Here is an 18,283-nt window from a genome sequence, read left to right as displayed (position 1 = left end):
GCGCTAAATACAGGGAAATTCTTGAGGGAAACCTGTTTCAGTCTTCCAGAGAATTTGAGACTGGGACGGAGGTTCCCCTTCCAGCAGGACAATGACCCTAAGCATACTGCTAAAGCAACACTCAAGTGGTTTAAGGGGAAACATTTAAATGTCTTGGAATGGCCTAGTCAAAGCCCAGACCTCAATCCAATTGAGAATCTTAAAGATTGCTGTACACCAGCGGAACCCATCCAACTTGAAGGAGCTGGAGCAGTTTTGCCTTGAAGAATGGGCAAAAATCCCAGTGGCTACATGTGCCAGGCTTATAGAGACATACCCCAAGAGACTTGCAGCTGTAATTGCTGCAAAAGGTGGCTCTACAAAGTATTGACTTTGGGGGGGGTGAATAGTTATGCACGCTCAAGTTTACAGTTTTTTTGTCTTATTTCTTGTTTGTTTCACAATAAAAAATATTTTGCATCTTCAAAGTGGTAGGCATGTTGTGTAAATCAAATGATACAAACCCCCCAAAAATCCATTTTAATTCCAGGTTGTAAGGCAACAAAATAGGAAAATGCCAAGGGGGTGAATACTTTCGCAAGCCACTGTATATCACCACTGGTATGTGTATGTGAATTCACAGCCTGTATAATATGTGTGAGTATTCCTGAGTTATAATACACATGGTTGTTAGTAAGTATTGGTAACTAACTAACCACCCCAGAGGCAAGGAGGGATTGTTATTCTCTCTCTCTCTCTCTCTCTCTCTCTCTCTCTCTCTCTCTCTCTCTCTCTCTCTCTCTCTCTCTCTCTCTCTCTCTCTCTCTCTCTCTCTCTCTCTCTCTCTCTCTCTCTCTCTCTCTCCTCTCTCTCTCTCTCTCTCTCTCTCTCCTCTCTCTCTCTCTCTCTCTCTCTCTCTCTCTCTCTCTCTTCTCTCTCTCTTCTCTCTCTCTCTCTCTCTCTCTCTCGCTCTCTCTCTCTAATACAGACCTTTGAAATAGTCACTCTGTAAGAAAAGTTATATTTGTAAATTTTTCCTGCATTCCGAGAACAGTTAAAGCACCTATCCGACATACTGTTTGGATTAGAATGTTAAAAGAAAGATATCTATTTTCACACAAGGCTAAAACATGCTCACCTCAGTGTAACCATCTTCTCTCATCTGCTAGTGTCTTCCCTCTCCGACACCTTTGTCTCGTTCTGTCTCTCTGCAGAGTGAGCTGGGTGAGTTCTGCTTCATCCCGTTCACTGCTGTCTGTTTCCTGTCTGCTCTGTACGTGGGCCTGGTTCTGCCTGAGACCAAAGGAAAGACCTTGTCAGCTAACGCCAGCGAGTTCCACAAGCTCAACTACAGGGGCCAGGACAAGCAGGGTCTACCTGCCCCTCAGGGAGAGGTCTGCCACTCCACTGCCCTGTAGGCCCACTGCTCTCTCACCCACGAACTACGACCTCTACACTGGACCACAGCACTATTTAAGGTGTATTAATTAACTTTAATTTAGCTTGAGATCCCGTTGAGGTCAGAATACCTGTTTTCCCACAGGAAACATGATTTTCCATACTCTTGGTTTTGGAAAAGCAGACAGAGGTGTATTTGCTTTAATTCAAAATGAAATTTAGGGTTGGGTTAAATGCGAAAGACATATTTCAGTTGAATGCATTGTTGCACAACTGACTAGGAATTCCGTTTCCTTTCCTTTCCCTTTCAATCATCATCAATAAACTCATGAAGAGAAATGTGTTTGTGTTGAAAACAGAGATCCTAAGGTTATATAATATGTAATTATTTGGTATTGAGTTGTTTAGTGAAAGCCTTATGTATAGAGAGGTGTTAGGGGATGGACTGTATTTACTTTGAAAGTTGTTCATTTTAATAATGTGCCTTTGGCATCAAGTAGTGAACTATAGTCTACCAGTATCTGTTGAAGAAAATACCAAGTGGTCATAACCCCATCTTTACACAGGAGTTGTGGGTCCCATATCCACTGGCATAAAATCAAATCAAATGTTATTTGCCACATGCACCGAACACCTTACAGTGAAATGCTTACTTACAAGCCCTTAACCAACAATTCAGTTTTAAGAAAAAAAGTGTTAAGTACAAAATAGCTCAGTTAAAAATAAAAAATTATTAAAGAGCAGCAGTAAAATAAAATAACAGTAGGGAGGCTATATACAGGGAGTACTGGTACAGAGTCAATGTGTGGGGATATAGGGCATACCACCCCATTATTTTATTTTAGTCAAACATTATCTGTTTGGGCTTCTTGCGGTCAATTTGCAGTCTACAAATTATTTGTAATTATGTACCGGCCCCCCAACCATCCGCTCCAGAAGAAATCGGCCCGCGGCTGAATCTAGTTGATGATCCCTGTCATTAAGCCTTGGCAAAATGTTTAGAATTACAGGAAATTAGCTTTGAAACTGCAAAATATTCTCTCAGCCTCATGGAAGAATTTGTAGAATAGCATGAGATTAGCTATACAACTCTTATTGTTTCTCTCTGCCCCATGGCAAAATGTGTAGAATTGCAGGAAATTAGCTTTAAAACAGCAAGGGGGGGGCCTTGCTCGGAAACTGCGGTATGCCACTGCCAATATCTTGAAGGGTTGAATGTAATCCACATAAAGCCTTAATGGTGAATTCTATATAAACTGATCAGGAAAGTTATGATGGGGTTTTTATGACCAATATTTTTATTGCGACAAGGATTTACCAAATCCCTATGACAGATGTATAAAATCGAGCACACAGCCATGCAATCTCCATAGACACACATTGGCAGTAGAATGGCCCGTACTGAAGAGCTCAGTGAGGAGCAACAACGGCTCAGCCGTGAAGTAGTAGGCCACACAAGCTCACAGAATGGGACCGCCGAGTGCTAAAGCGCGTAGCGAGTAAAAATCGTCTGTCCTCAGTTGCAACACTCACTACCGAGTTCCAAACTACCTCTGGAAGCAATGTCAATGTCAATGTTCGTCGGGTGCTTCATGAAATGGTTTCCATGGCTGAGCAGCCGCACACAAACCTAAGATCGCCATGTGCAATGCCAAGCGTCGGTTGGAGTGGTGTAAAGCTCGCCACCATTGGACTCTGGAGCAGTGGAAACGCGTTCTCTGGAGTGATGAATCACGCTTCAGCATCTGGCAGTCCGACGGACGAATCTGGGTTTGGCGGATGCCAGGAAAACGCTACCTGCCCGAATGCATAGTGCCAACTGTAAAGATTGGTGGAGGAGGAATAATGGTTTGGGCTAGGCCCCTTAGTTCCAGTGAAGGGTAATCTTAATGCTACAGCATACAATGATATTCTAGATGATTCTGTGCTTCCAACTTTGTGGTAACAGTTTGGGCCCTTTCCTGTTTCAGCATGACAATGGCCCCCGTGCACAAGGCAAGGTCCATACAGAAATGGTTTGTCGAGATCGGTGTGGAAGAACTTGACTGGCCTGCACAAAGCCCTGACCTCAACCCAATCAAACACCTTTTGGATGAATTGGAACGCCGACTGCGAGCCAGGTCTAATCGCCCAACATCAGTGCCCGACCTCACTAATGTTCTTGTGGCTGAATGGAAGCAAGTCCGTGCAGCAATGTTACAGCATCTAGTGGAAAGCCTTCCCAGAAGAGTGGAGGCTGTTATAGTAGCAAACGGGGGACCAACAGTTGAACTGTACATTTTACCTGAACAGAAAAAAAGTTGTATTCAAAATGTGATATGATATGAATATACACTACATGCTCGTCGAACATCTCATTCCAAAATCATGGGCATTAAATGGATTTTCACCAGTCGTATGTGGTAAATACCACCTTCCCACTTGGTTATGAATGCAGGGTAACCCTCCCCTGTCTATGACATAGTTACCCTTTATACCACCTGGGTTGATCATTCAGCCTAATAGTGGAGAGGAGGTTAAAAGGGGATTTCTGATCAATTTCATGTTATTTTAATGGACACATTTCTTTTTGCTTTTCTTTCGAAAACAAGGACATTTCTAAGTGACCCCAAACTTTTGAAAGGTAGTGTATATTACACTAAATTGTGTTTCATCAATAATATAGCCTTTACGCTGCAATGTTTTATTGTGACATTGTCTTTATTTTCTACTTATGGCCACATGAAGATCTTGAATCCATTCATAGTGACATGGCTAAACAAGTGAACCATGATGTGTCATGAAGAGTAAATCAAAGTCAACTGATCCAAAACTATGGCACAATAACACACTGAAGATACACTCAGGAACAGTTTCAAATACATATTTATTTCATCTCCAACTCTGTATCAGTTAGACAGAGATGGCAGACTCAAAAACAGTGTACAAAAACAGACATCTATAGAAAAGTATGCTTATATTGAAATATGTCCAAAGGTTTTATAACAAAACATGTAACTTAAAAATGTTTAAAGTTGAACAATCTTGCAGAGTACAATGACAAAATACCAACATACATATACAAATGTACATCTTCTGTGTGTGCATGTTTTTATGCGTACAAAAGTGTCATTGCAAGTCACTGCGCATGATTGACCATTTAGAGAAATAGGTCCTTTTTCATCTTGTGTTTCAAATCTACTGCTGTGCACAATCAGTTTTGGGAAGGCACTTTGCAACAGACCAACATAACAATACAATAAAACAGCACAGGTAAGTATCTAAGCAATCAATCAATAAAAACATCCTATAAATTGAAGTACCAAAACAGGTGAGATAAATAAACAACCAAAACCAGCAGATGAATTGAATAGCATGTATTGGTGATCACCAGTGTTGCTTATCATATGAGCATATTTCTAAAACAGCATCGTCTCTTACTTATCCAATAAATAACACAAAAAACAGGCCTTTATAAACTGATTTTTACTCCATCCACTGTGTGAAAAGCATCACTATTCAGTGGAGATATAAAAATGGCTTAATATGCCCTAAACAGACTGATTGATCAAAGCTATGGGTGGCAGAACTAAACTGGTAGAGTATACACTACCAGAACAAGGTAACAGCACAGTGAACCAGACCTGGATTCAAATACTATTTGATTTAGCTTACCTGGCACAATAGCAGAGTCCCACAAGTTCAAATCCCACCCATCTGTCACTCCAGCCAGACTCAAGCAAATGCTTTCAAGTACTTTTTGAACCCAGGTCTACAGTGAACAGGGATACTTCTGTCACCATCCAGTGAACAACCTCATCCCATCCCCACCCCAACAAACATTTATGTCCAGAACAGTACACAGCAGATCATGGGCGCTCACAGTGAGGAAAACCTAACCACCACCACCAAAACTTAGCAAGGAAGGAAAAAAAACTTTTATATACAGTGGGGGAAAAAAGTATTTAGTCAGCCACCAATTGTGCAAGTTCTCCCACTTAAAAGATGAGAGAGGCCTGTAATTATCATCATAGGTACACGTCAACTATGACAGACAAATTGAGAAAAGAAAATCCAGAAAATCACATTGTAGGATTTTTAATGAATTTATTTGCAAATTATGGTGGAAAATAAGTATTTGGTCACCTACAAACAAGCAAGATTTCTGGCTCTCACAGACCTGTAACTTCTTCTTTAAGAGGCTCCTCTGTCCTCCACTCGTTACCTGTATTAATGGCACCAGTTTGAACTTGTTATCAGTATAAAAGACACCTGTCCACAACCTCAAACAGTCACACTCCAAACTCCACTATGGCCAAGACTAAAGAGCTGTCAAAGGACACCAGAAACAAAATTGTAGACCTGCACCAGGCTGGGAAGACTCAATCTGCAATAGGTAAGCAGCTTGGTTTGAAGAAATGAACTGTGGGAGCAATTATTAGGAAATGGAAGACATACAAGACCACTGATAATCTCCCTCGATCTGGGGCTCCACGCAAGATCTCACCCCGTGGGGTCAAAATGATCACAAGAACGGTGAGCAAAAATCCCAGAACCACACGGGGGGACCTAGTGAATGACGTGCAGAGAGCTGGGACCAAAGTAACAAAGCCTACCATGAGTAACACACTACGCCGCCAGGGACTCAAATCCTGCAGTGCCAGACGTGTCCCCCTGCTTAAGCCAGTACATGTCCAGGCCCGTCTGAAGTTTGCTAGAGTGCATTTGGATGATCCAGAAGAGGATTGGGAGAATGTCATATGGTCAGATGAAACCAAAATAGAACTTTTTGGTAAAAACTCAACTCGTCGTGTTTGGAGGACAAAGAATGCTGAGTTGCATCCAAAGAACACCATACCTACTGTGAAGCATGGGGGTGGAAACATCATGCTTTGGGGCTGTTTTTCTGCAAAGGGACCAGGACGACTGATCCGTGTAAAGGAAAGAATTAATGGGGCCATGTATCGTGAGATTTTGAGTGAAAACCTCCTTCCAATAGCAAGGGCATTGAAGATGAAACGTGGCTGGGTCTTTCAGCATGACAATGATCCCAAACACTCCGCCCGGGCAACGAAGGAGTGGCTTCGTAAGAAGCATTTCAAGGTCCTGGAGTGGCCTAGCCAGTCTCCAGATCTCAACCACATAGAAAAGCTTTGGAGGGAGTTGAAAGTCCGTGTTGCCCAGCGACAGCCCCAAAACATCACTGCTCTAGAGGAGATCTGCATGGAGGAATGGGCCAAAATACCAGCAACAGTGTGTGAAAACCTTGTGAAGACTTACAGAAAACGTTTGACCTGTGTCATTGCCAACAAAGGGTATATAACAAAGTATTGAGAAACTTTTGTTATTGACCAAATACTTATTTTCCACCATAATTTGCTAATAATTTCATTAAAAATCCTACAATGTGATTTTCTGGATTTTTCTTTCTCATTTTGTCTGTCATAGTTGACGTGTACCTATGATGAAAATTACAGGCCTCTCTCATCTTTATAAGTGGGAGAACTTGCACAATTGGTGGCTGACTAAATACTTTTTTTCCCCACTGTATATGATCCCCATTCAACATTAAATCAAGCATTAGGTTTGATTATATATACACTTTGTTAAGTTACAGCCTTATCTAAAATTGATTAAATATATTTTTTTCCCCTCACACAATACCCCATCATGACCAAGCGAAAACAGGTTTTTAGAAATTTTAGCAAATGTATTAAAAACCAAAAACAGAAATACCTTATTTACATAAGTATTCAGACCCTTTGCTATGAGAGTCGAAATTGAGCTCAGGTGCATCCTGTTTCCATTGATCATACTTGAGATGTTTCTACAACTTGATTGGAGTCCACCTGTGGTAAATTCAATTGATTGGACATGACTTGGAAAGGCACACACCTGTCTATATAAGGTCCCACAGTTGAAAGTGCAAGTCAGAGCAAAAACCAAGCCATGAGGTCAAAGTAATTGTCCGTAGAGCTCCGAGCCTGGATTGTGTCCAGGCACAGATCTGGGGAAGGGTACCAAAAAATGTCTGCAGCATTGAACGTCCCCAAGAACACAGTGGCGTCCATCATTCTTAAATGGAAGAAGTTTGGCACCATCAAGACTCTTCTTAGAGCTGGCCGCCCGGCCAAACTGAGCAATCGGGGGAGAAGGGCCTTGGTCAGGGAGGTGACCAAGAACCGGATGGTCCACCAATCAGGCCTTTATTGAAGAGCGGCCAGATGGAAGCCACTCCTCAGTAAAAGGCACATGACAGCCCACTTGGAGTTTGCCAAAAGGCACTTAAAGACCCTCAGACCATGAAAAAAGATGATCTGGTCTGATGAAGCCAAGATTGAACTTTCTGGCCTGAATGCAAAGCGTCATGTCTGAAGGAAACCTGGCACCATCCCTACGGTGAAGCATGGTGGTGGCAGCACCAAGCTGTGGGATTTTTTTTTCAGCTGCAGTTACTGGGAGAATAGTCAGGATCGAGGGAAAGATGAACGGAGCAAAGTACAGAGAGATCTTTCATGAAAACCTGCTCCGGAGCGCTCAGAATCTCAGACAGGACAACGACCCTAAGCACACAGCCAAGACAACAAAGGAGTGGCTTCGGGACAAGTCTCTGAATGACCTTGAGTGGCCCAGCCAGAGCCCAGATTTGAACCCGATCGAACATCTCTGGAGACCTGAAAATAGCTGTGCAGCGACGCTCCTCATCCAACCTGACAGAGCTTGAGAGGATCTACAGAGAATGGGAGAAACTCCCCAAATATAGGTGTGCCAAGCTTGTAGCGTCATACCCAAGAAGACTCAACGCTGTAATCGATGCCAAAGGTGCTTCATCAAAGTACTGAGTAAAGGGTCTGAATACTTATGTAAATGTGATATTTCCGTTTTTTTATTTTTAATAAATTTGCAAAAAAATCTAAAACCCTGTTTTTGCATTGTCATTATGGGGTATTGTGTGTAGATTGATGAGGGGAATTTAAAAAAAAATCAATTTTAGAATAAGGCTGAAACGTAACAGAATGTGGAAAAAGTCAAGGGGTCTGAATACTTTCTGAATGCACTGTATATGAATGAATGTTATATACACTTGTTACAATCACAATATAACTATAAATAAAAGCAGGAATGCACTGAAAGTGATAAAGCAAAATTATCTGACAAACAATTAAAGACTAAAAGCCTTCTGGTTGATTAGATTCGTAGGACAAAAGCACACATATCAGAGAGCACCAAACACACCCAGATATTTCAGCATAAATACTCTGTCGCTCTCTTGTTGGCCTCCTGTATCTAGCATAACTTATTGACTAAAATCCGCACAACACATCGACATCTCAAACATCAATTCATAAAAAACTTTGTGCACAAAGCGTACAGGGCAATCAATAACTTAATAAAATATATTCTACATTTCTCACGATTTCTAATAGTCAAACCTGAACTTGGTCCCTGTTGAATATCTAGAATTGATTTCACGTGACTAACAAATACATCTGTTCTGTAAAATTCTGTAATAAGAGAACAGAACATTCTCAAATGGAACAGCCATAGGGTTTTATCCTTGCCCTGCAGAAACTGATATAATTGACTGATTCTATTCAGAGTTGGGCCAGAGTTCCATTGTTCCAGAGAACTCCAGAGTTCCATCTGCAGCCTCTCCCCTTCAGGAGCTCTGTCTGAAGTAAGGGGGAAGCTTGGTTTGCCGGTTTCACCGCAGCTGTATACAGCATGTTGATAATAACAAAGCATTTCAAAATGACCCAGTGAACGCATGTACTAACCCATAGGTTACAAACCACACTCTGTATTTCCATTACCTGACATGATAATACCAGAATTGACTAATATATGTTTCTTATATGTGCGTGTGTTTGGTAACGGATCTTAAGGGCATGGTTATGTCATAAACAACAATACAAATACAATCAAAAAGGAAGATAGACACCAGATTTTAAAAAGCTGTCAAGTTGCTTAATGTTAAAATAATGAATGTTTATGTACATTTTATATTCTGCTCTGAAATGGTCTTAATAAAAAATTATGTATACTGATAGTAATAGCGAGCTCCATGACACAGAATGTAATAAAACAAGAGTGAGCGATGATGCCATGAACAGCAGAGTAGTCTAAAGACAACGTCATTCCCCTACATCTGATAGGCTGAACAAACCTAGCTAGGGTAACTTTCCCCCATTTCCCCCACAAATCTAGGTTAACTTCCCCCACACTGACCTATTGGTCACTTCCCCCCTACTGAGCTACGGGTCACTTCCCCCCCAGCTCCATCCCACTATGTCCTGCCTCAGAGTCCACCAGTGACGAGGCAAAGGCAGACTGGACGATCTGGAAGCCAAATGACTCCAGCAGAGACATGTTCTGTTGAGGGGAGAAGGGCGAGCCTAGGGAAGGACCCAGCTCCCCCAGACCTGACCCAGACACTGCCCCTGCACCCATCACCAGACTCTTCTGGACCCCATGATGGTGCACTCTGTTGACGTGCTTGTTGAGGTAGGACTTGGTGCGGAAGGTCTGGGTGCACTCGCTGCAAGGGAATTTCTTCTCTGGAGAGTCCTGGCTGGTCTTGGCTTTAACGTCACCTGGTGGCGACCCTCCCACGGCCCCGGTACCGGCAGAGGCTCCGTTGCAGGCGAACGGCGTCCCAAGCTCCTCTTCCTCAGACTTGTGCGGAGACTTCATTTCGTCCCCAAACGACGGCTCGTCTCCCTCTGATTCTCCTTGATGGGTGCATTTTCCAGCATTCTCCCGCCCGTCTGAGGTAAATACAGAGAGGGTGGGGGAGGGGGAAGAGATGGAGGGGTGGGGTGGGGGACAGGGGGGAGGTGGGGGTTGGGAGGAGAGGGAGAGTTGATAGGGTGGGAGAGATGGTGGGTGGGGGTGGGGAGAGTACAGAGAGGGGTGGGTGTTGGGTTGAGGAGGGGAAGTTTAAGGGGAGAGAACCTCAAATTAGGCCATGCACACACACACAACACAAAATCTGTCTATTTAGACCACTAGGCAGCACTGTTCTCCGGTTGGCCGCCACCACCACCTGCAACATGAACAGAGGACAGTTTACTGCTATGTGTACAAAGCACCTACTCTCATGAAACCCATTTGTTAGGGACAAAAAGATGAGTATAGTACTGTTAAATAGAATTGTACTGCAATTCTTAAAATACATTACATTTACATTTTAGTCATTTAGCAGACGCTCTTATCCAGAGGGACTTACAGTTAGTGAGTGCATACATTTTTCATACTGGCCCCCCGTGGGAATCAAACCCACAACCCTGGCGTTGCAAGCGCCATGCTCTACCAACTGAGCTACAGGAGGCCTATACATGGTGTTCATTTATATTATAGGAACAGAGGGCACATTTGTTCAAATTATGCGGTACGCAGACATTCCGAAGCTTCATTCATTTACCTAATAGATAATACACTTTTCATTGAAAGCAAGTCTTTCTTCCTCGTGAGTTTGGGGCAAAAAACGCAATTCCACACAACCACTTTGTCTTCATTTCTTTACACTTCAAAATGTTCAACCTGGACATAAGTGTTTATTAGTAGCACTCTGTGGCAGATTATTTTAGCTCAGATTGAACATTGTACAACATTGGCCCATAATATCTGATATGAAATAGGCTATTGTATCGGCCGATACAGGTGTCGTGTTTTAATCATGATACCAAAACCACATCAGAACTACTTACGTCTCCACAAACACAAACTTTAAGCGGCTTATTTTCAGGAAACCTTTTCCTCATGCATCCCGTCAACCAAATTTCCTTGACTCTTTATGCCCATGCATCCCCTAGAGGTTGGAATCTTCTCGTCCAACCAACCCTTTACAGTGGAACTCTTGTTACTCGTCTAATCAGCAGGCCTTGTTAGTGCCCTGGCCCAGCCCCAACCCCCACCCTCCTGCTGGCCCAGCCCCAACCCCCACCCTCCTGCTGGCCCAGCCCCAACCCCCACCCTCCTGCTGGCCCATACTGACCTGGCAGAGGCCCGTGGAGGAACCCAGGCGGGCCGGCAGAGTGGCACTCCCAGAAATACGGAGCCCCCCCAGGCCCTGGTTTCCCCAGGAGCAACTCGGGCTGCAGGCCCAGGGAGGGAGGGCCGGGCTGGGGGAGAAAGCAGTGACCATCTGCCTCTGGGAAGGTGACCAGCAGCCGGCGACTGGTGCACAGGTCTACACCACCGACAGACAGAGAGTAGAGAGGGGGCAGCAGAGACAACAGACAAGGCCAGCGGACACCATACATACGTCAGGCTATTACCCAGACCTTACTAAATCTAACTTAGTAGCTTTACTTTGTCCAGTGATTACAATAGACAAAACTGTAAACAGTGAATGAAACTTTTTCCTGTATTACTTGCCAAGCCAGCAAACTTTATTTATTCTAAATAAAAGCAGTTGGCCAATAGATTTAGAATTCTAGCATGCCACCACATTGCAACAATTTTAGATCGGAGATAGGTAATCACTAGGAAGTCAACTTCTAGTCAAAAAACTGAATTGAGTTCAAGGTTTTAACCTAGAATCTAAACCTCTCTCCACTAGGGTTGGGCGATATTCAGATTTTCATACCTTTATACTGTTTCTGTACCATACCGGGGTATAAGTTATTACCGGAAGGGCACACAAGGGGCGCTATTTCATTATTTTTATTTTTAATATTTTTATGTTTTCATGTTTTTTTTAATGCACAAAACAATTTAGGGAACATGGATCTTGATCCAAGAGGGGATTGATTGTCTCTGCTGTAACCAATAAGCTTGATCTTGCCATCTAGCCACTTAGCTAGCAATGAGCGCGAGGCAGGTGGTCGAGGCGGGGTGGCCAAGCCGGGGGCCCCCCCTCCAACTAAAAAATAAATAAAAGTACTGTTGGTATGTCTAAATACCCCGGTAAACGGTATATCGCCCAAACCTACTCTCCACATTGCTTTGACTTCTTCTCACTCTCTACCAGAATGAAGTACTGTATAGCCGAATCCATAGGCTGCTGCTAGTTGCCATGGCAATAATAGTTGAAAAAAGATCCATTGAATCCAGAGGAACACTGCACTGTACTGTATGACTCAATAGACATGCAACATTATAGTGCATGGTTTGGCCAATGGCTACAAGTCGATGGAGATGACAGCAAGCAACAAACAGTGTTTTCAGACAGCGTTCACATTGCCATGCTGAACACCCTGACTGAAGAGCAACAAGGCCATTTGGAACATGGGGAGGCATACATGCACTTCTTTGTTGTAGCTATTTATCAGCTGACTGAATCCCTGACAACCTGCAGTATCGCAAAACTGACCACTGGGGGGCAGTAGCCCATTAGAGAAGACGCCAAAGGCTGCAATTTCAAAAATTGATGTCATATTTTTATTTCAAGAAATAGGCCTATACACATTCTAACCCATTGAGTAAAAGTTATCCTTATTGATAGCTTAATTCACATGATCTCTGCTTAGTAAAAAGTGAAGTTCCCTAATCAACTCCCTCTCACTTTCCTTCTCCTCTCTTCACTATATAAACCAAGCAGAAGAGCAGACAACTACACATGCATGCTGATTTAGAAAGAAGTCTGCTGCTATGGGCCTAAAAAGCTCTTTATATACACAATATTAGCCAGGACAACCATATCAGCCTGCTGTACATATGGTGCTTCGTCTGAAGACAGTGTCCCTACTGTTAGCTGATGGAGGCACAGAGGGGATGGATCCTTTAGCGTTAGCATTACTGCGCAGGCATAGGCAGGAATACCTATATGCTTTGTGTGCGTATGTGTATGCTTGTGTTTTTGCAAAAACAGATGCAGCATGTTTTCTCCACAAGCAGCCGAGCAGATGATGATCAACACAAAGCAAGAAGAGACATAGCCTTTGCTTGGAGGCAGGGTGGAGCGGAGCGGGGTGGGCGGCTGCTTGCCTTCCACTGTGCACTGGCGTCCCGTGAGGTAGGGGGCGCCGCCGTGCATCTGCGGCTCCCCGTGCGGTGCAGGGAAGGCACCGTGCGCTGGGGCACTACGGGGGAACAATGGCGAGCCATGGTGCGATTTTACGTGCACCTTAAGGTAGGACGCAGTGGAGAAACCTAGAGACCCAGAGAAGAACACAACAAAGGGCAGTGGCACTACACACCCAGCAGGGAGAGAATGAATGCTCTCGGTTGTTATGTACCCAAAGATGACTGTGGGACAAAAAACACCTCTTTCCCAAATCCACCTTTCGCTGTGTAATTCTGTTTTATAAGTTCATGCAGACAATGATATATAGGAGCTGGTAACAAAGGATAATAATATGATGTTGTTGAACTGAGCTGAGCTGTTGGAACAACCCTCAAAAGCAAAACTGAAGCACATTAACTTCAAAGGCAATGAAGAATATGAACCAACAAGAGGCAGGCTAACCACAAGCAAGAGTGAACAATGTGCAACCACTGTTCTCCATTATCTAGGCTATTAGGCCTACCACAAGAATGACACCATGTCCATCCAGGTAAATCAAGGCAAAAGAAGCAAGTCAACCCAATACAGTATCTTGACTTGGGGCAAAATTTCACACCAAAAGACAAACTGCATATGGGGCCTGAAATAATCTACAGTAGTACACACAAATCAGGTAAGACACAAGTATTAAACTTTTACATAAAAAATCAAGCCTTTCTAAAAATAAAACATCAGCACTAACCACGTTTCCATCCAAAGTTTTTATGCGAGTAAAGTCATACCGTATATAAAAAAAAGAAGTAATGACAGCTGTGATGGAAACAGGAAGTTTCGGTTCAATTTGATAAAACGCCGACAGATAATTTGTTCGTTTGACATGGTGGGATCTTTTTGTGTCTATAAAATGAATTATGCAAGAAATGGTGGTGGAAACGCCTTTATGCACAAATATTGATATAATAACTATCATATCGAAGTAAACTTGGAGTCACACAATGATATGGTGTGGTCCTCCCACTACGACTTGGGATATAATGCAGTTTATTAGGTTACAGATGAAATAAGCTATGAACTTCACAGGGTGGTGAAAGTGAACGGTGATCTTGATGCTCCTTTCCAATAAATATTGAGGGTCTTATTCTGGTGACATGATGATCGATGGATGACTGCCGTTTGACTAATAAAAATATTATCGCTCTTATCCATCAGTGGCCTTATGGTTTGAGTGTCCGCCCTGAGATTGGAAGGCTGTGAGTTCAATCCCCCGGCCAAATCATACCAAAGACTGTAAAAATGGGACCTGATGCATCACTGCTTGGCACTCAGCATTAAGGATATAGATTTGGGCTAAGGCCCTGCGATAGACTAGCATCCTGTCCAGGGGGTGTACTTGTACATCAAACTGCCTCACGCTACAGAAACAGGAGATAGGATCCTGCCCTATGAGCCGTTCTGGCTTGCACAAGCCGCTACTTACTTATCCATAATAATCTCATCATGCAGCCTACCCGCACTGTCTCGGTGAGCTGTTGGCTACAGTGCATGTGCCAAGAACAGAGTAGGCACATTTTCTATTTAACGCAACAGTTTTTGTGAGAAAACTATCGGTAGAGTTGAAAATGCAATGGTAACACATTGAACTTTAGATTTTTATTCGGTACATGAAAACTTAAGCGTTAAAATGTCATTTTGTGTGTACTACGTCATCACACACTGATTTTTATCTGCAACAAGTCTATTTGGTGGAAACACACTACAGGTGGGAAAATGTGCATATTTTATTTATGCATATTTTAGAATATTCACATGAAAATCTGTCGCCAATTGGATGTAAACCTAGCTACTGTCTTCTAGCAAGTATCTGCTAGGAGCAGCTGACAGCTCTATTTTGGATAATTCATTAACCTGATTTTTTTTTTTTTTACATTAATGAGACTGCACGCATTAACGTAGAGTCAATTAGAATGGCAGCAGGAGAATGTTCGGAGGACAACAACAAAAATAAGAAGAAATGGGTGAAAACTGTGGACAACCCATGCAGACACTATAACTATGAACTGCAGATAGCCCATGATTGCAGTTCACAAGCTCTTCTGTAGAAAGCAACCCAAATGCTTTGCACCAGCTGAGGTAGTTTATGGTTACTACAGTACTAGAATTGAATAGTAAACATTTTGGTAGATCATCCTTGTTGCAAGATGGCAATACCATGCTGGAAGAGGCAGGTTAACAAGAAGAACACAAAACTAAGAAACAAGAAGAAGATAGCACATTCATAGATTGGAAGCTCCCACCCTGATTCTACTGGCAGGTATGTGGCGATGATGCTGCACCCTAGGCCTGAGGTTACCTTTGTTGCATATACCACAGTAGTTGTGAGGTCCTTCACTGTGTTTCTTGAGGTGGTCGGTCATGTACGCAGCTCGGAGGTACTTCCCACACATTTGGCAGGGGATCTTGTCCTCATGACAAGCCAGGTGGGACCGCAGGCGATCTCTTGTAGCAAAGGAGGCATTACAAATCTGAAGAACAGGAGGAAAATACAGGTAAAATAATATGCCCCCATACATGTTATGTACAGAAACACTATTCATTTATCAACAACCTTTCAACCATATTCTAAATCAACAAGAATGACAACTAAATCATTAAAACAAGCAAATACCACACTGACAGATTTGAAGTGTGCTGTTCATTCTTTGTGACAAATATTGCATCCGCATCCACTCTTCTAAGAGGATCCAGTTGTTGCCGTTGTCTCACCTGGCACTTATGGGGTCTCTCTGTTGTGTGAACCTGCTTGATGTGTCCATTCAGATGGTCTGGCCTGAATAAATCAAACATAGGCACGTTGAGACAGATGCAGACAGCAGACTACTGATTCTGAATAAGACCACCATATGTCTTCATTTTCCCTCCAGATCACAGAACGCTTCAGAATAGAATAGAATAGAATAGGGAATGCACCGGAAGTAGTGGTGTCAGTATAGGCCTACCACAATAAATGCCCATAGCTCACCTGGAAAACCCCTTTCCACAGCTTTGACAGACGTAAGGTTTGCCCACAGATCCATCATGTGACCGCACATGGTATGACATCCTGTCCTTGCGCTTGAACCGCAGGCCACAGACATGGCAAGCATATGGCTTTTCCCCGGAATGAGACAACTTGTGTCGGTTCAGGTGGTAGACATCCCGGAAAACCTTCCCACAAATGTCACAGCCAACGTGACGTCTCGTCCTCTCGCGCTTACGGCTGTTATCTAGGCCTACTCCTCCATGCAAGGGCATGCCATTCTCCAACAGACCGGGCTGACCAGAGTGCGATATCGAGGTAGGGCCTCCCTCGCCAGACAAGCAGTTGCTGCTACTCGCGCCATGGCTGGACGCTCCATGCTGCGCTTCGTGGTTTCTCAACCGCACAGCCTCTGTAAATGCTTTGCCACATATTCCACAAGGAAATAGCTGCTCAATGTCTTCTTTAACGTCAGAGGTGCTGATGTTGTAATTAATAGGCTCCATGGCTGTGCCTTTCTTTGGTCGCCCCCTGCCTCTCTTGGAACCCGAAGAGCCCTCTTCTTGGAACGGGTTGCCTGTCATCTCTGATGGAGACACGGGCTGCAGGACTGGCATAGCGGACTGGGGGCTGCCATCCGACATGACTGTGTCATTGGCCTGATTTCCGTCCACATTATGCGTTTGCCCATTGTTGGTAAATAGATTGTTGCCATTAGCCAACAAGCCATTCCCATTTGACATGTTGTCTACAGCCAATGTGAAACTAAATTCTGAGCCCCCCGTGGCACGGAACAAACTGACGTCGCCTCTTCGAGAGGGTGGAACAAGAATTTGTACATTGGACTGTTTGATTACTTCTTGGCATATCTCGATGACAGAACGCATTAGCAGAAACTTAGCAGCTGTCATCAACTCGGGGAAACATTCCAATCGTACCACAATCCTAGAGGTGTAGGCAAAGTCCAAAATGTCTTTAAAAACTTTGGGGCTTATCGTATGCATCTCAAGCTCTTTTGCCTCCCCGTCGCCCTCCGTTTGACAACCAAAAACGGACTCGAAATACTCACTGCACGCCGCCAGTACCGCCTTGTGGGCAGGGAAGCTGTCTTCACCGACGCGCAAGATCACATCGCAAAACCTGCCTCCATCTTTCCTCTGAATGTTGAGGTTGTGTAGCATCTCCGCGCTATGCTTGCTCACCTGATAGGTGTATGAAGAATTCCACGACTGCTCCGCTATTCTCTCCATGCCGAAATCATTCAACATCAATTTTTGTTAGCGAATAGGGGTGGCGAAACCAAAAAAAACGTATAAAGCTCAATAGTCGGGGGAAATTAAATAAAACCACGACAACCACCCCTCCCTCTCTAGCATCTAAAATTTAAGTAGCAGGGAAAAATGGTAGCCCCCCAGCTTCCTGTGAACTTTAACCTTTTTCGTTGCAAAGCGGGATCGTTCTCAATTTTCATTTCGCTTTGACATAAAGTGGGTCTCCGTTGTGTCGAGTAATGCATGTAAAATGTATTCGTCAAATAGACACTAGCTATTTAGGCTACATGAGGTTGAAGTTGTCAAATACATAATAATAATACTATTTCTCTTCCTGGTTTCTCCCACACAAGCCCCCTCCCCCAGCCACAGACGAGGTTGAGATGGTGTGAGTACCTCTGCCCAGGCGTTGTTGACACATGACCGATCGTTCAATTCTTACGGAACCCCTTAAGATTTTAGGACACCAAAATACATTTTTAAAAAGGCTGCTGTTCAAAGTTCAGATGCCTTTGGAGAATTGCACAATTTAAAAAAAGCTTCCATCCGCATATGCAAATAATAGCCCTGTCATGTTCTGAGTAAGGGAAAGAAAATGAGAACCGAAACCCAATTTGATAAGATGTAAAAATCCATGTTGTCAGCCCAAAAGCAAAAATGTAAACAAACCATGAAGGACATTCATTAAGA

The 18,283-nt window shown here is 43.5% G+C and overlaps 1 protein-coding gene across 3 annotated transcripts; it reads right to left on the bottom strand.

The window, feature by feature from the left end:
- Positions 1-6,798: 6,798 nt before the first annotated feature.
- LOC311134389 (POZ-, AT hook-, and zinc finger-containing protein 1-like) lies at positions 6,799-17,703 on the bottom strand. Of its 3 annotated transcripts, XM_084168067.1 has the most exons (6): positions 16,326-17,703; positions 16,070-16,133; positions 15,657-15,828; positions 13,288-13,452; positions 11,354-11,548; positions 6,799-10,124 (listed from the first exon to the last, which is right to left on the bottom strand). In XM_084168067.1, exons 1-6 carry the CDS (start codon positions 17,588-17,590, stop codon positions 9,619-9,621), a joined length of 2,367 nt encoding a protein of 788 aa, XP_084024193.1. In that variant the 5' UTR covers positions 17,591-17,703; the 3' UTR covers positions 6,799-9,618. The 3 variants fall into 3 exon arrangements, with proteins under 3 accessions (XP_084024193.1, XP_084024191.1, XP_084024192.1); XM_084168065.1 differs by lacking the exon at positions 13,288-13,452; XM_084168066.1 differs by lacking the exons at positions 11,354-11,548; positions 13,288-13,452.
- Between the last annotated feature and the right edge of the window lie 580 nt (positions 17,704-18,283).

Source organism: Coregonus lavaretus (assembly GCF_964263955.1).
Source record: "Coregonus lavaretus genome assembly, chromosome: 8".
In the NCBI taxonomy this organism is placed as follows: domain Eukaryota; kingdom Metazoa; phylum Chordata; class Actinopteri; order Salmoniformes; family Salmonidae; genus Coregonus; species Coregonus lavaretus.
This window is presented reverse-complemented; position numbering and strand designations above follow the sequence as displayed.